Consider the following 20,045-nt stretch of genomic DNA (forward strand, 5'->3'; position numbering starts at 1 on the left):
TGAAAATATTTCTATCTTATTGGGTTTAGTATTATTGTTCCTTAGTCTCTCTCTCTCTCTCTCTCTCTCTCTCTCTCTCTCTCTCTCTCAGGAGACAGCGCACTGGTGGAATGCCTTCGTTTTTTTTAATTATTATTCAACATTTTTATTTTTTTCTGTTTCTTATTATTGGTCTCTCTCTCTCTCTCTCTCTCTCTCTCTCTCTCTCTCTCTCTCTCTCTCTCTGTTTGGTAGACGCAAATATCTTTTTTTTTTATACCAGCTCCATAACAAGGCACGTATACGATATGAGATTACATCTACGTAGAGAGAGAGAGAGAGAGAGAGAGAGAATCTCTATTGCTGTAAGAATATTAATTCTCTTCTTACCCTTCGATCCCATAATAAAAAACTAAGATAAAATAAAATAAAACAAAATAAATAAATAAACATGGTCCGTAATTAGACCATAAAAAAGTGTCTATCATTAGACCTTGATAGAAGTCGGGCCAGAATTACTGGCAGGACCGTCACGGGACTTTGCGGTTCTTTCGGTAACCCCGAAAAGTAGTTTCCCGGTAGGAACCGGAAGTATGTTTAAAATGAGTCTCCATTATCTGTATATGGATCGGTAGAATCATATCTTGTATTCTATTTGATTCGTACTTATGTTTTCTATATACATCTGTATTCAGAGTCTGATTTGTATAATAGCGATTACAAGAGTGTATTTCATTTTTATGATATCGAGTCTTTAATATATATATATATAATATATATATATATATATATATATATATATACATATACATCGAGCTACAATGTCCTTTAATATCTAATTCGCTCTACCTCTCGCGGTGGTGGGGTAGGTAAAAGCTCCCACTGACGTCCTGGATTTGAATGGCTTCTTAGGTTCGCGCCTGGGACCAGGCAAATCTATTATCGTGTAAAAAACATTCCTCTTCGGTTATGCATATATGAAAATATATTAATTCCGAGGCAGAGCGAATTAGATATTAAAGGACATTGTAGCTCGATGTATGTATATGAATCACGGTAATGTGATATGACTTATATACATATATATTATATATATATATATATATATATATATATATATATATATATATGTATATATATATATATATATATATATATATATATATATATATATATATATAATATTTACCGTTTACCGTAATATACAAATGTACAAATTAAATTTCGAGGGGGGGGGGGCATAATCTTGCATATTTCTAAAATTAAAATTACAAATATAACACATTTATATATTTCGTACATTTAAAATCTCAAAAATCATGCAATCCAAATATATTGTTTTAATCACTAATATACAAATTAATCTCTGATACAAACGTGTCTATATCCTGTATAGAAAACATGAATATATATATATATATATATATATATATATATATATATATATATATATATATATATATATATATATATATATATATATATACGTATATGCAATATAAAAACCCCGTATCGTGCTTCTAAGAAATCAATAGAAGGATCTACAGTAATATCCTTGTTTATCCAGATAAAATATATTTATGGAAGTATATTCCATTAATATATTTTATCTGGATAAACAAGGATATTACTGTGGATCCTTTTATTATTGATATATATATATATATATATATATATATATATATATATATATATAATGCACATATATGCATGTATGCATTCATGCATATATGCATATACATCACTCAGCTAAAGATTGAGAAATTGCAGTCACTACTCACTCGTTCGTCAAACTTGTCACGGAGATTGTAAGAGCAATCTATATCTCTGTTTAATGTATTCATAAGAGTATAATTGTAGGTTTTGTCATACTACTGTACGAGGTTTCGTGTTTCAGCTCAGACACACACACGCACATACACACAGCCGCACATACACAAGATTCAAATTGGCATATGCAGAATTTTCCCCCAAAAATAATTATTATAATGCTGGGTATTAGAAACGTTTGAGAGAGAGAGAGAGAGAGAGAGAGAGAGAGAGAAGAGAGAGAGAGAGAGAGAGGGGGGGGGGGGATTCCCCAACATACTAATTACTGAAAAGTAATGACTTTTAATCCGATTATTCAAAATCTTTTAAAAATTGCTTATTTCCATTTAATTATGGCATAGCAGAAACCAACTTTTAAATCTTATTTTAGCTTTAAAAAAAACTTATTAAATACCAAAGTCAAAATCCACAAGAAAAACCGCAAAATATAACCAATGAAAACCAAATAAAAAGACAATTAAAACCAAACGGTGTTTAGGTGTTTATCCTTATTTTAACTACAAAATGTTGTTAATTAAATGCAAGAAAACTAATAGAAAAAAAAAAAACACAATTCAAACTCAACGTTTAAAAAACAGTTTTATCCAAACACGAATAATAATAATGATTTTAAATCATATTTTCACTAAAACCAACTCTTTAAATACGAGAGAAAAGTTATTAACTATTTACAAGAAAACCACAAAACAAAACTAATGATAAACCAAATGAAAAACGTTAATAAAACCAAAACGTTTTATGAGGTATTTCTCCAAACACGAATAATAATAATAATAATAACAATATTATCTTCAGGTCTCTGGAACCTCGACCTTATAATGAATCATTTCCCACCCAGTGTTTAAATATGCAGTTAGCGCTAATGACGTTTATTGACAGGACATCTGGCTGCCTTCCGCCCCTCCACCCCTACCCCCAACCCCAAAAGAAACCCCGGACCCCATAAACCTCACCCCAGACGAACCCATAACCCCAGGAGAGGGGGGCCCGCCAGAGAGAGGGGGAACAGCCCCTCTCTGTGACTTTGAGACACGCCAATCGCTAATATACAAACCATCTATTGTCACGTTGGGTTATAATTGGATGATGTTTGATAAAGTAAGGTTTGATAAAGGATTGGCTGTTTGACACAGTGGTTGGAGGTTGATAAAGGTTGGCAAAGGGGTTTGATAAAAGGGGGGTAAAGGTTTGTCAGACAAAGGGGCTAAGTTTGATAAAGTTTGCTATGGCGTTTGATAAAGGATTAGCTGTTTGTTTGACAGAGGGGGCGCCGGAGTTTGATAAAGGTTGCCAGGGAGTTTGATAAAGCAATAGCTGTTTCATAGAAGTGTTGATAGTGGTCTGTTTGATAAAGGGATATAATGTTATCTGATAAAGGTACCGGTGAAATGCATGAAGTATTTGATAAAGGTAGTTGACCTTACTGACAAAGGGACTTAGGATATTTGATAAAGTCAATTATAGGATTTTACAAACAGAACAGAGAATATGATAAAGGGAGCTAAGGGTATTTTGATAAAGTTCCGAAATTTGAAAAAAGGTGGTCTAAATAAAATGGCAGCATGAGCGGAAATGATATAGGAGTGATCTCTTTGATAAAGGTACCAGATGTTTGACAAAGGAACACAAGGGGCTTTGGCAAAAGAAGCTATTGAATTTAAGAAACAGGAGGTTGAGTATTTGATAAAGGGCGTTGGCTATTTGACAAAAGGTAACAACACATTTGATAAAGGGAGATGACTATCTGATAAAAGAGGCTGGAAAAGTATATGAAGACCGTTAGCTATTTGATAAAGGGAGTTGGAGAATTTAATAAAAGGAGTTAGCTATTTGATAAAGGATGTTGGGGAATTTGATAAAGAGACTTGGCTATTTGATAAAGGGAGTTGCTATTGGATAAAGGAAGGAAATAAACTCATATAAAAAAGTGTCAGCGATTTGATAGAAGAATGTGCTATTAGATAAAGCATTTTAGGGAAACTCTATAAATTGAGTTAGCTATTTGATAAAGAAGGGTAGCAGCAGGCTGAAGATTATATATAGATATATATGTATATATAATTATATATATATATATATATTATATATAATATAATATATTATAAATATGTATATATATATATAATATATTCTATATATATATATATTATAAATTATATTTATATTATATATACGAACGTGACATCCCCAAAGCTATCTGTACACAACGATGAATCTGTCTAACAAGGATTAAGAAATACCAAAAAAAATTAAAAATAATGCTGCTACCACGGTTGACCAATGTCTGCACTAACGCATTTTCCATGTACGAGATCCCGTCACCTGTAATTTCAACTTCCCAGCAGACGTGTAATTAACACAGGTCGTCATTTGCGTAACGGCTGTGTCGCGTGTGCGCGCATCTATTTCCCCCCCCTCCCCTCCCCTCTTCAATTGTCGACACGCAGAATGGGGATAGGGGGGAGGTTCTCCCCCTCACGTGAGAGACAATACTCTGAGCATTTGGTAGAATTGCAGTGAGAAACATCACTATGTTTATGTGTTCTAGTTTGTATGGGTGGAATTTTAACACGTTTTAAGGTGCATGATAGAGATGATGGTTATGATAATTATGAATAATGATGATAACAAAGTATTTAAGTTAACATAATTATGATGGTGAAAATGATGATAATAAAGTATTTATGTTATAATGATTATGACGGTGAAAATGATGATAATAAAGTATTTTTAAGTTATAATGATTATGATGGTGAAAATGATGATAGTAAAGTATTTTTAAGTTATAATGATTATGATGGTGAAAATGATGATAGTAAAGTATTTTTAAGTTATAATGATTATGATGGTGAAAATGATGATAGTAAAGTATTTTTAAGTTATAATGATTATGATGGTGAAAATGATGATAATAAAGTATTTTTAAGTTATAATGATTATGATGGTGAAAATATGATAATAAAGCATCTAAGTTATAATGATTATGATGGTGAAAATGATGATAGTAAAGTATTTTGATGATGGGAATGAAAAGATGAAATAAATTTAATATATAAAAGATCATAAAAATAAAGATTCCAAATCAACATTGAAATAATACATAAGGAAAAATAATATAAATATAAAATAAATTAAGCTTGGAAAGAGGCACTGAGCGACCTCCCATCAACTAAAATCCCGAAATAAAATAAAAATCTAAAAAAAAACAAATCATATCATTTCCCGAGGCGCCATTGAAATGACACTCGGCAATTTAGTCCATCTTAACTGGACATTTAAAAAAAAAAAACAGCCATTCAATTACCACCTCCGTCGAAATGCTGTCCCGCCCCCCTCCCCCCCAACTGCACACAGCAGCTGTTCCGCTAACTGCTGTTCCTAATTAACGATTGTTATGACCCGCAAATTCCCGCTAATTACCATTAATTCGCTAATTAGTTTGTCATCCTTTCTCGCGCCAGGTTGCCTGAAGACGAATTCGTCCCAGAGGCGTTTATGAGTCGCTCAATTATTATTTGTAAAAGTTGGAATTTCTTTTTTTTTTTTTTTTTTTTGGCGGGGGTGAGGTTTGGTGCGATGTGGTAGGGAATCTGTATGTCTGTCTGTCCGTCTGTATATCTGTCTATCTACACACACGCACACGCATATATATATATATATATATATATTATTGGCACGACGAAAAATCTACAAATTACTGTAGCAAAGTGTGCGGGAATCTCTCTCTCTCTCTCTCGCTCTCTCTCTCTCTCTCTTAAATATATATATATATATATATATATATATATATATATATATATATATATATATATATATATATATATATATATATATATATATATATATATATATATATATATATATATATATATATATATATATATATATATATTGCAACGAACCTGACTTACTTCATCAGGTTCTTAGATCCAAAAATAAGATAAATAAATAAAATAAAACAAAAAGGAAGAAACTGAAACAACCGGTAGAAACAGAGGCAAAATCCGGACAAAGGTGTTGAAAAGGTGGAATTTACCTCAATACTAATTTATTACGCAATAAAAAAATTTACATATTTACAAATGAGTTCAGGTTTGGAAAAAAATGACTTCATTACCAATCATGAATTCACTCGTAAATCAAGAGTCCGTTCGATAACTTAATAAGACGTAACGAAATGTATCTTCTCAAGTTGACCAAAGTACTCGTGACAGTGAACACAACAGTAATATAACAATGAACACAATAGTGATAAACATGAGCTCAAATCAAAATATCAACAGAAATCAATGAACATCGAAGGACATAAAAACTAGTTCACACTTAGCGTAATAAATGTCATAAAGCATAGTAAACAGGCAGCATAAACAATCATTACAATAATAAGTAGCGTAAACAGTAGTAAACAGACAGTTTATGGAATCAAAAATAAACAATAAAAAATAAACCAAAACAGACAATTTCCGTTGTCGAACTGGAACTAAACGGTTCCACAGACGACTATGGTTTAGCCATCTCTACCATCCCTCTGCTGCAACGGCCAGCAGGTAAAGTAGCAGGTAAATTGATGTCTGCTGTAAAATCCTCCTTTGCTGCTGTGCTGGACCAAACGCTGTGCCATTTGAAGCTAGACTACTGCAGCTGTTCTGACCCAGAATCGCTGCCTCCGAAACAGGTCAACAAAAGGAGAACGATTGTACCAACAAAATAACCTCTAAATCTTACAAAATATATATATATATATATATATATATATATATATATATATATATATATATATTATATATATATATATATAAAATTATAAAAATGACAAAAAATGCATCTCTTGAAATACTTTAAAATAAACCTACCCAGTACAGTACATTGGCTAAAAAGTGACTCATCGCAAAAAAGGTAAAACTTTTCAGCTATGAATTGGGTAGGTTTGTTTTTAAAGTATTTCGAGAAATTTTAGAGAAATTTATCTTTTATAATTTTTGTAATTACGTATATATATATATATATATATATATATATATAATATATATATATATATATATATGATATACTCTATTTCCCATCACATGAGCTAACAACAGAGTCACGTACCTGACAGCTAAGCAACTGCTGTTGCACCACCAATAATAAAGAAAAAAAATCGATTAACCAATTCAAACCAAACTTATTAAATAGATAATCTTGATTCCCTCTCATACAACCAGTCTCATTGATTTAATTAAAGATCACTGTCTAATTATCTGAGGTGTGTTACTTTTGTCAGGTCATATGGAAGGAATCCTAATAGACCTTTATTTTTATTATTTTTTTTATTTTTAGTTTTTGTTGACGTAAGGAGTCATTTGGACTTTTGTAAACAGACCTATGATGATTTATGGGCCGAGTGGTTCAGGGAACGCGTTTGTATCAATTTCCATTTGTTGAATGTTGTTATTGTTGTTGTAATTATGTTTGTTTCGTTGGAAGCGGCTTAATTTGATTGGTCAGAATGGTATAATTAATATAATAATAATAATAATATAATAAATAATAAAATGATAATAATATGTAGCCACGGTTTAATTTCATTGGTCAGAATAATAATAATAATAATAATAATAATAATAATAATAATAATAATATAAAAATAATTCCATGGCACACCAGAGTTAAAGAGAAAGAGAGGGAAAAAATGGATAAGTATCAACCGACCTGAAAATGGAAATAAGAAGGATATGGGATATGCCAGTGGAAATTGTACCCATAATCATATGAGCACTAGGCACGATTCCAAGATCGATGAAAAGGAATATAGAAAAACTAGATGCTGAAGTAGCTCCAGGACTCATGCAGAAGAGTGTGATCCTAGAAACGGCGCACATAGTAAGAAAAGTAATGGACTCCTAAGGAGGCAGGATGCAACCCGGAACCTCACACTATAAATACCACCCAGTCGAATTGGAGGACTGTGATATAGTAAGAAAAATTAAAATAATAATAATAATAATTTTGTAAGTCAGGTTTAATTTGATTGGTCAAAAAGGTAGTATGATAATAATAATAATAATAATAATAATAAATAATAATAATAATAATAATAATACATTTGAAGGCGATGTAAGCGAATATATTTAGAATAAATATGCATTTCAGTTTAGAGAATTTATTTGCAAAGTACGGAGACAAATAAGAGAAAAAATATGCATGTAAACAATCTTGCTTTTAAGAAAATGTAAACACTAACGAATACATGAATAAAAAATGTATATATATATATATATATATATATATATATATATATATATATAATATATATATAATCTCTTAGAATAAACCCTTCCCTACTTCCAATGTGTTTGCAGTTAGTGACATGTGTGTCTCCTCTACCCCCTGCCCCACCCCCCACCCCTTGTCCAATTATGTACACGCCCCTGGACGGTGTGATGACAGGTCCTGTTCCCGTCCAGCGCCGTCGGGGTCTTACCGTACCGTATCGAATTTCACGCTGTGATCAAGTACCGTATGCGATCGAAACTCGTCCTGTACTATAACGAGTTAATTCGGTTTCTAGTTTAGATTGTCTCCTTGATGAGGGCCTCTCTCTCTCTCTCTCTCTCTCTCTCTCTCTCTCTCTCTCAGTATAAGAATGGAGAATGATTGCTTAGGATATGCTCGTATAATTTCTCAGGCAATGCATCTCTCTCTCTCTCTCTCTCTTTCGGTTTTATAAGGATTATTTTTAAGGATTATTTTATCTCGATCAAAATGACAGTGATTTCCTCTCTCTCTCTCTTTCTCTCTCTCTCTCTCTCTCTCAAATAAGTATAAGGATTATTTTTTCTTTATCAAAATGACAGTGATTTGCTCTCTCTCTTTATCTCTCTGTCTTTCGTTCGGTATTACCAGCAATATTTCCTTGTTAAAAACTACAAGGAAAGAGAGAGAGAGGCATTAAGAGTCTATAAATCTATACAGATATTTACATACATTTAGTCGTAAGAAACATCCTAGATCTCCTCATATTGAGAGAGAGAGAGAGAGAGAGAGAGAATGAATAACACTGAAAGAGAGAGAGAGTCATGAATATATATTCAGTGCCTGTAAAGATATACAAACATAGTTATATATACATGCCTTCGATCCTATAGCTTAATCACCTTAGATCGCTTTATACTGGAAGAGAGAGAGAGAGAGAGACTCTCTCTCTCTCTCTCACAGTCGCTGTGTGGGGTAAACGTTGCGTGCACCAGCTTACATATCCCAAACCAGCCCCATTGTCGTCTGAATATGTGATTGCTTGCACGGGCTAACAAGGTAACGACCACGTTTCCCTGGGTGACAAGATCAAGCCTCTGGGGGTGGGGGATAAGGGGTGGTAGGGGGTTGGGGGTGGGGAAGGTGAGAGGGGGAAGGATATTACAATATAAAAACGAGAAGCCGAAGGAAAAGACTGGTCAGGATAGGGGCCCAAGTAATGACAGGCCACCACATGGCCGGTTGTATTGTTAGTGGATCGCGGCCGACTCCTCATTACGAATTTCAGGTTGACTTCAAAGGATCCTTGCTTTTCTTTTTTTCTTTTTATAGCTTTATTTTTTTTATCTTGATTTATTTTATTTATTTGTACGCGCGAATGATGGTTGTGGTGTATGTATACTTGTGTACGTATAGTATGTTTGTGCATAGTTTGTATAGGTTTGTTGCTGGACATATATATATATATATATATATTATATATATATATATATATATATGTATATATATATATATATATATATAATGATGAGAGAGAGAGATTAGAGATTACTCTTTATCTTATGATATTCTTAAGAATATGTGTACAATAATATTTATCAAATAGATAAACGTAAAAACTGCTTATTCTTCGCTATAAAATGAACATTCACCTTTATCTAATACTCACTCGATGCAAGTACTCACATTTCATCAATAAATACTCACTCTTGACTCACAAATACTCAATGAATACTCGTTTTGTATTGTCAAATACACATTCATTCTTCATTACCAAATACTCACGTTCTACTTCCTAATGGCAAAAGGAAGTGATATAATTTTACTTTTTCTTTTGAACTAAATCGAATTTCCTGATCAATTCTTTGAAGTCGATTTTTTCTTGAATTATGACTGCATTATACTTCACTATGGGTAAGGAACTATAATGGTACAATTACTATTATGATGAAGGGACCAGAGGATATTATAGTTGATATTTAAGTTATAGCTGCATAGCTAATTATTTTCCATTTTTCCTTTGAGCAAAATATATGAAAACTGCATAGCTATTTAGATTTAGTTTTTTTTTTATTTCACCTTTAGGGAAATCCCAAAAAAATTCATAGCTAATTGGTTGTTCTTAAATATTTTCCTCAAGCAAAATCTATGAAAACTTCATATCTAATCCTTTTTCCTTTTCTTGTTACCAGCACCAATCAAAAAAGCGTAATATCATTCAAGATTAACGCCACCAATCAACCAATCACATTTGACCTTAATCCGCCAAAAGTGGTTATAACCAATCCCGTCTCCACAAACTTTCACAAACCAATAAAAGTCTGAATTCTCACTGAGTTCCTTCTCCTCCTGCCTTTATATAAAACTCTCTCTCTCTCTCTCTCTCTCTCTCTCTCTCTCTCTCTCTCTCTCTCTCTCTCTCTCTCTGGGTTCTTTTTCTTCTTCTTTCCCACCACTGAATTTTTCCCTGAATTCCCACCGAATTCCAACTGAATCCCCACCGAATTCTCACTTAATTCTGAATTCCCACTGAATTTTCACCGATTCCTAACTGAATTCCCACTGAACTCTCATTGAATTCTAACTGAATTGCAACCGAATTCCGTTCCAGCTTCTCTTGAATTTCAATCCCCAACCGAATCCTCACTCAATCGAAATGAATTCCCACTGAGTCCTCACGCAATTCTAACTGGATTCTCTCTCAACCCCCCCCCCCCCCCCCCCCCCCCCCCCCCCCCCCCCCCTCTCTCTCTCTCTCTCTCTCTCTCTCTCTTTACCCTACAACAGACTCAGTCGACCACTGAATGTCGCTCTTGAAATCCCACAGAATTCTGAGTTCTCTCTCTCTCCTACAACAACCTCAGTCAGCCACTGAATGCCGCCTTTGAAATCCTACCAAATTCTCTCTCTCTCACACACTCTCTCTCTCTCGTCTGCAACAGATTCCGTCAACCTGTTCAACAGCCGACAGCCTCCCAAGAAGAAGCGAAAGAGCCGAACCGCCTTCACAAACCACCAAATCTTCGAGCTGGAGAAACGGTTCCTCTACCAAAAGTACCTTTCCCCGGCCGACAGAGACGAGCTGGCCCAGAATTTGGGACTCAGCAATGCCCAGGTGAGTTTGGCCCACGGGTGTGTTGTTAGGGGAAGGGGGTAGAGGGGGGGGGAAGTTCATTAGAGCTTGTTTGGAGTTTGGTGGGAGCAGGGGAGCAGGGGAAAGGGAGGGAGGGGTTTTGGAATAATGATAATAATATAAAAATAACAATAATAAGAGGTTGTTTAGCTTAACAATATGGTAATAATAACTAGGGTTTTAGCTTAATAATAATAATAATAATAATAATAATAATAATAATAATAATAATAATAATAATATAATAATAATAATAATAATAATAGTAATATCTAATCATTATTTATCATTATCTTATTATCAACCATTATTCGTTATCCAAACTTACACTTACTATATTATTATTATTATTATTATTATTATTATTATTATTATTATTATTATTATTATTAAAATAATACAATCCTTATTATTGATATTATCATATTACCATCAGTAAATTATTTATGTACTTATTTGCAAACATTTGCAAATGCCACCACTTACATTTTGCGTTGAGCGGGGCACTGTCGGAAGTGTAAAAGATATCTTTCATCATCTCCTTTTACCTTTCATTCGTTGTATTGTCTCTTTCTCAATTTAGCTGTTCAGCTCCTTTTTATTTACAGTAGATTTCAGATGGTATAATTTTTTCTGTTCGGGAAAAAGAAATAACACGCCTTGGTAATATAATAACGCGTAATTACAAGCAGATATGCTTCGTGTAGGTGTGTGAATTACACACACACACACACATACACACATACTACACAGACACCTAAACATTTCTCGGAACACAAACACCCTAATTCCACAGAGCAATTATGAATCGACACGCCTTTGCTGCAAAAGGCAATAAAGAACATTGCTTGTGCCGAAGCAATCCTTTCGTAGCGTCTACTCAGTGACCCATTATATCGCCCGATAAAAAAAATCCCATAAAGATGCCCCTAATGACCCCATAAAACAGTACCATAATTACAGGATACCCACATTCAACTTTGGCTTCGAAGATAGGCATCTCGTGTAAGTGGTCTTTCTGTTGCTAAGATTCGGGTCTAACTGGGGCTATGTGGTCCTTATAACACATATCGTGGTATATACGTTTCATTCCAAGTGTTTATGAAAGCACTACTTTCCGCGGAATGAAATATACTGCAACTTTTTTCGCTCCTACATTTCCTTAGAGTGTTAAGTAATTAAGTGATTATATTCTCAAAGTGTTCTTCGCAACCTGCACTTGCCACAAGTCGGTTTTGCCAAGTGCCTTTTAAGTGTTCGCAACTTGTTGGATATGTTGCAAGTGAATTTCGCGAATTATTCAGCTCACTTATTTAAGTTTTCGTTTCATATTTTTTTTATTGATTTGCAACTGAAATACACTTGGAATGCAACTTTTGGCAACTTTATTTTTTCTATCTATTTTTTAATTGTTTAATTAATTTTATTTATATATTCATTTGTTTGTTTATCCATTCGCTGAAAGTAAGGACAAAAAAAGTAAATGAAAAAAAAAATGCGATAATAGCCAGATATCAACTTAACTCGATTAACAGAAGCAATTGTTTTGTCGTGTTACTAAGCTATTATTGACTTTATCTTCTTTTGTTAAGCAACAAGTCATGATCCGATCTCCAGCTTAATCGAGGAGCGTGATGAAATCTACGAAAATAAAAATAAACAGTTCTCCATATTTTATCAGAAATATTTTTTCTGTACTGTTTAACATACAGGTTATCCATTTTTACATTTTTATTCTAATAAATAAATCATAAATATCCTATCGTCAAATTCCTGTATCTTTAACTCAACGCGAAACATCTTTTTCGGGCCTTTTTATGCTTTTCTACCCCCAAACAAGAACAACAACAGAAAACAACACCAACAACAGCAACCACAAAGGAATTTTGTAGTTTTACTCCCCGAGAAAGGGAAACATGTATTGGAACTCGGTATTTTCTCTGATTCTCTTATCTCCATATTATTGACACGACAGGAATAAGAAAACTAGTAACACTTCCTAATTATTTTATAAATATATACATTACTTTGTTCAGCAGCATTCAAAATTATTTGAATTTTTTTTAAGGTAAATAAAATTTTGGTTTTTGAGATTAAATTTTTGTGGGTAGAAAACTTTGCGTGAATAAATTTCTTTTCATTTCGTTGAATGGGAGATGAAGCGATATTTTGGTCATGTTTATAAATATATTTCTTTTTTCTTTTTATTCAGTGACATCTAAAATCATCTATTAAGTTTTTTCAGGTAAATATAAATTTGGTTTTTGGATTCAATTTTTTTGTGAGTAGAGAATGTTAGTGTGAAAATATTTCTTTTTATTTCGTTGAAGGTTGAGGGGTATTGTGGTCATAAAAAATAATAGTGTGTGTGTGTGTGTGTGTGTGTTTGTGTGTGTGTATACGTAGGGGGGGGGTGTGGGGTGGGGGCCCGAGGAGGAAGGGGTATGAGGAGGAAGGGGCGTTGATTCCAATCCTACAAGAGTAATATTATAGATTATATTTATATCCTTCTTTTCCAGAATTCAATTAGGATAAAAAAAGGAATCCTGTAACTTGTGTTTACATCATTGCATTCCAGAACAACTTGTGTTTATAACCTTTTCCAGGATTCTGTAGCGTCCAAAAAAAAAAAAAACATTACAACTCTTATTTCCATCTTTTCTCTGCCGGTCATTACCTGGTTCCAAAGAGAACCTTATAACTCTAATTTCCATCTTTCTTTTCCAGGATATCACCTGTTCCAGCACAAATGGTGTTTATATCCTTCTCTTCCAGTGTTCTGTCGCGTCCAAAAAGAACTTTATAATTCTCGATTATATCCTTTTTTTTTAGGTCACCATCTGTTTCAGGACAACTAGCGTATATATCCTTCTTTTCCAGAGTTCTGTTGCGTCTACAAAGACCCTTTCCAGTTCGTCACCTGGTTCCAGAACAGTCAGTGTTTATATCCTCCTTTTCCAGGATTCTGTCTCTTCCAGAAAGAACCTTATAACTCCCCATTTCCATCTTTACTTTCCAGGGTCCAAAACAACTTGTGTTAATATACTTCTTTCCCAGGATTCTATCTTTTTCCAGGATTCTATCCTTCCCTTTTCCATGACTGTGTTCTGTCCAGAAAGAACCCTATAGCTCCCCTTTTCTATCTTTCCTTTCCAGGTCATCATGGTTCCAGAATAACTTGTATTTATATCCTTTTTTCCAGGATTCTATTCTTCTCTTTTCCATGACTGTGTTCTGTCCAGAAAGAACCTTATAACTCCCTATTTCCCCCTTTACTTTCCAGGTCATCACCTGGTTCCAGAATAATTTGCGTTTATATCATTCTTTTCCAGGATTCTATCCATTTCCAGGATTCTATCCTCTTTTCCATGACTGAGTTCTGTCCAGAAAGAATTTTATAACTCCCCATTTCCCCCTTTCCTTTCCAGGTCATCAACCTGGTTCCAGAATAACTTGTGTTTATATCCTTCTTTTCCAGGATTCTATCCATTTCCAGGATTCTATCCTCTTCTTTTCCATGACTGAGTTCTGTCCAGAAAGAACCCTATAGCTCCCCTTTTCTACCTTTCCTTTCCAGGTCATCACCTGGTTCAATCATAACTTGTGTTTATATCATTCTTCTCCAGGATTCTATCCTCTCCTTTTCCATGACTGAGTTCTGTCCAGAAAGAACCTTATAACTAACTCCCCATTTCTCCCTGTCCTTTCCAGGTCATCACCTGGTTCCAGAACAGAAGAGCGAAGCTCAAGCGCGACATGGAAGAGCTGAAAAGAGACGTCGAATGCACCAAGGTCATATCTTCGGGCAAGGCGCTCCTGGAAGCCTCCGTCAGCGTCGCCGCTCTCCTGAAGAACAAGGACTTCCCGAGGATACCCATCCCGTCGCTGCCCCACTAGTACAGAGCCCGCCTTCTGCGTTGCTACTCTCCTTACCAACACTACAGAGACGAGGTCCAGCGCGTCCTTGGGAACCAGTCTTAGCAGCATCCTGAAGGTGGGGGACGTCACCGTATCACTTTGGGGCCATGAACCGAGCGCGTGGCTGGAAGAAGCCGGCGGAGCCTTTGGGAATAAGGGAAGCGAGGCCTCTGGACTCTTGACTGGAAGCCTTTGACAGACTCTTCCCGACTTCATTTTTTGAGGCCTTTTCCGAAGCCTAAGAGCCTGGAAGCCTCTTCTGGAGTCTGGAACTCGGGATTCTTTTGGGGGTTGGCCCGGAAGATGACCTTAAAGGAATGGAGGGCGGTGGGAGCCTCTTCCGGAGTCTGGAAATCAGGATCTCCCTTGTGGTTTGGCCTGGAAAGAGCGAAGGGCAGCTTCCGTTCCTGGAAATGTCAAGAACACTTTCGCAATATCCAGAGTTCAGTGAATATGTCGTTTTTTTATGGAATAACAGTGGCCGCTTCCTCAAGGAAACAGTCCCTGGAAAAACTGGGATGGCTCTTAGGGCCAAGTTACCTGCTGGAAAGCCGCTTACCGGAAGAGATAAGAGACATCCTGGAAACGAATTCCAGTATTCAGTGCGATTTGTCTTTTCTCATGGAAAATAGTGACTGCTTCTTCCAGGAGACAGTCCCTGGAAAAACTGGAATGGCTTTTTGGGCCAAGTGATCCACTAGAAAGCTGAGCTCTAGAGACTTACTGGAAATGAATTCCAGTATTCAGTGCGATTTGCAGACGGTACTGACAAAAAGTGCATAACAGTGAAAAGGAAAATGTCGAACTAGTGTAACTGCTACGTCTTGGCACAACAGTGAAACAGTCCAGTGACGATAAATAGTTGGAACTGTCGCGAAAATCACAGCTGACTGACTGATTTATTAAGAGGGAAGGCGACCTGGCGTCGCCACGATCGGAAATATTATGTGTACAGCCCCTACTAGTGATCATTTGTATTTCTATATTATTCTGACTTATGTACAAGAAAAATGGTTGTGTTCTCTCTCTCTCTCTCTCTCTCTCTCTCTCTCTCTCTCTCTCTCTCTCTCTCTCGTTTTCATATTCTGTCCATGAAATTACTATGTATATCTAAATATTTAGTGTCGGGATACTGAAGAATTTTTTTTAAATCAGCTGACATTTTGGCGAAAGTATGGGAGATTTCCCCCTCATTGATTGATAGGTTGACTCTTTAACAGATTTGGCAAAATCCAAAAATCTTCCTCAAAGGCAAAAATTGATCTTTATTCTACTGATGAAAAAATCTTTGAAAAAAATTCAAAGTCAAACAAAATTAGAAATAAAATTGAAATCAAAATAAAATATCTTTCCCATAATTCCACCTAAATGTTACCCTCCCTATTTATACATCTTCATTATACATTATACAGCTTTATATATCTTCATTGTACCTTTGGTATGTCTTAACTTGACCCTTGACCTCCATTGACCCCCCCACTCCCCTTTCCCTGTCTGACCTCGTCAAGTTGGAAATCTCGTGTAAATAATTATTATTTATAAACTTTGAAATCCCAGTTTACTGAATCTTTCAAAAATAAACAAAAGCTTTGAGTAAACATCTTGATAACCCAATAAGAATTTGTATTTTTTAGTAAAATATTCGAATTCTTAATTTTGGAACAAAACTAAAAAGAAAATCTTTGAATGAAAATTTTGACTTCTCAATAATAATTTTGTAGCAAAACTAAACAGAAAATCTTTGAGCAAAATAATTTGACTTCTCAATAAGAATTTTGTAGCAAAGCAAAAAAGAAAATCTTTAATAAAAAATCTGGCTTCTCAATAGGAACTCTGTAGCAAAACTAATCAGAAAATGTTTGAATAAAACATGTAACTTCTCAATAAGAATTTTGTAGCAAAACTAAAAAGAAAAATCTTTGCGTAGAAAATATGACAACTGAATAAAAATTTCGTTGTAAATGCAACACAATCATAGTAGATTAGATCTGGCGACAGACACATTAAAAAATCCGTCAATTATTGTAGGAAATTGTGGCTTATGGCTGTCACGTTTTGATTTACGACAGATTGGAAAGTTGGCGTATAAGCAATGACCCAAACATTTAAGAAATGTCTAAAACAAAATAAAAATAAAGGAAAATATAAACGGGACACGAAAGGCGAATGAACCGGCGACTTATTTTAACTTATTTTCCAAAAGGCAACAAACGCGATCATCTTATTTATTTGACTTTATTAACCTTATTTTGCTTTTCGTTGAGGAAAGGCAAATGAAGGTGTCCCAATGACGTGTATTTATTTATTCATGATATCTTTAGATATCAAGACAACGTCGTGAATGAATGAATAATTTGAATAATACTGGTTATAATAGTGATCACTTTTACATTTTACTCGGCACAAACACGAATGGAATGCGGCGTCTTCCTGTCAATAGTAGATGCTGGTGTTGACTTTTGTGAAAGGCAAACAAAATGTCTATATACAGGTTTCAGAACCTCTCCTCAATGATGCCGACATTCTTTCCAGAGGAAAATGAAATGATAATCTCACGAATTATTGCATCATTTAGTGCCAATTGTCACCGACGATGGTCATCTAGCCGTGAAATTATCATTACCTTAATTGTCAAGGATGTAATTATATAATTCGCGAACATACAGGCTTGAAAAAATCTTGGAGGATTGTTTACAAATTGCGCAACGAGAGGAATTGGCAATTTTGACGTTTGTAGAAAAAAAATCATATTTGGGGATTGTTTATTCAGACAAATTCAACACACATTTCGCATCTCTCATTTAGCTAAATAAGCACATATACATTATTTGCGTAAGAAAATAAGGATTGACTTATTTTTCCCCATCTATTTGTGGTGTCAATCCCCTACCTTATTTCTTAGAGATATTTGAATATCTTAAAGTTATGCTTACTTCACGCGTCTTCGACGGGTATATATTTAAACGCGTGGACACTTATCACATTCCAAGATGAAATTCAGGTCTACGTTATTGTAAAAGAATGCCTTATTCCAATACCAGATTCTGTGAAATCTTCGTATAATATTCTGCCGATATCAAAACACTACGAGCTAAATAAGCAATTGCAGGCTTCAGCTTATTATAACTGGAAATAAGCGTTTAATTGTCTGAGTTGTCTTATACCCGTGACGAATAGAGGACCCTCGAGAAAGAATTGTCAGTTGGGCAGAAATCTTTACAAAAATGACGCTGAAGAAAATCTGGGAAAGAAATTTAAAAAAAAAATAATTCTCTAATTATCCTATTCGTACTCCCTTTATTTCCTCTCCCTCATATTTATCATATTTATTTCAAACATCTTTCGCTTCGAGCAAAAATATTTAAGTTCCTGTTTTGTCACGAAGTTGCCGTAATGTATTCAAACGTGTTCTCGATAAGTTGACAACAGGCAAATACATCGAAGTACATCATCACACTGCCGGAAATATATTGCAAATATGTTTCTTTATCTTGGTATGATCAAAATTTTATTCATATCTGGGAAATATTCACGTAATTCGAGATTAGATTTTCGTTGATAATTAGTGACAGGTTTTTAAACCAGCGCGTCTAAATGTATACATGATATATACTTATGAATATTGACCATACATTGGACTGCATACGCACATAAAACATAACTATGCACATGCATTATATATGTATGTATGTATGTATGTATATATCTATATATATATATATATATATATATATATATATATATATATATATATATATAATATATATATATATATATATTTATGTTTATATATATATATATATATATATATATATATATATATATATATATATATATATATATATATATATATATATATATATATTGACCCTTTTGCCCACAATTACCAAAAAAGAAAGCAAAAAAACTTTTAAAATTCTCAATTGACTAAACTGTGAAAAATCAAAAATTGAAAATGCTGATAAACTGGGAATATTATAGAGACAAAAAAAAAAGTTCCGATCTCAAACATACACAGGAAAAACATCCGATGAAAAAATGGAAAAGAAAAATTTGTTTCTTTGAATGTCATTGTTACATGTACAAATTGTAAAGGTGTTTTTTATGGCACATTTTTTGTAAATATTGTATGTTATGTGAATATGTGTAATTTCAATGTAGAGAATAAAATCTCTAGAGATTAAAATTGTTTTTTTTTCTATTCATGGCTGTTCAGTTTTATTTTTTTAATACTGGGAGGCCGATGGTCGGCATGAACCCCCAAAAGTGACAGATCTGGACACGAACATCAAGATTCATAGTTGACAGAATTTTGAAAAAAATATATTATTTTATATAATTAGACAGTTGACAAAATTTTGAAAAATATAAAAGGGAAGAATATAATTTAGAAATAATTATTTTTTCTTGCATGAAGAGGCCGATGGCATTGAAGCCATAAAACTGACAGGTCTGTAATGGACAATTGTACGAAAAGATGACAAAATTTTGAAAACAAAACATATCACGAAAAATACAATTGGACAGATGACAGAATTTTGAAAAAGCGTAATGCAAAATGAATTCAAAATCCATTATTTTTTCTAATATGGAGAGGCCGACGGCACTGGTATCCAAAAAATTAACAGATCTGCCTAATGTACGGTGAGATTGACTGCTGACATAATTTTGAAAAACATGTCACGAAAAATATAATTGTACCGTGACATATTTTGAAAAATATAATGCAGAAAATATAATTTGAAATCTATCGTTGGGAGGCCGATGGCATGGAAGCCCAAAAATTGACAGATTAGCCAAACAGATGACAGAATTAAAATATATATATATATATATATATATATATATATATATATATATATATATATATATATATATATATATAAATATATGATTGAACAGGTGACAGAATTTTGTTTGAACAATACAATACAGAAAACATTATTTAGAA

The 20,045-nt window shown here is 33.9% G+C and overlaps 1 protein-coding gene across 2 annotated transcripts in view; it reads left to right on the forward strand.

Moving 5' to 3' along the window:
* LOC135205064 (homeobox protein B-H1-like) overlaps positions 1–18,807 on the forward strand; it is a 59,082-nt gene extending 40,275 nt beyond the window's left edge. The window contains exons 3-4 of one of the 2 annotated variants that reach the window (XM_064235336.1): positions 10,986–11,158; positions 14,888–18,807. In XM_064235336.1, the coding sequence (XP_064091406.1) occupies positions 10,986–11,158; positions 14,888–15,073 (359 nt within the window). In that variant the 3' untranslated portion in view covers positions 15,074–18,807. Of the gene's footprint in view, positions 1–10,985; positions 11,159–14,459; positions 14,568–14,887 lie in introns of those variants that run through there. The other variant, XM_064235338.1, reaches the window with a different exon arrangement.
* Positions 18,808–20,045: the final 1,238 nt, after the last annotated feature.

This window comes from Macrobrachium nipponense, chromosome 48 (assembly GCF_015104395.2).
Source record: "Macrobrachium nipponense isolate FS-2020 chromosome 48, ASM1510439v2, whole genome shotgun sequence".
Taxonomy (NCBI): domain Eukaryota; kingdom Metazoa; phylum Arthropoda; class Malacostraca; order Decapoda; family Palaemonidae; genus Macrobrachium; species Macrobrachium nipponense.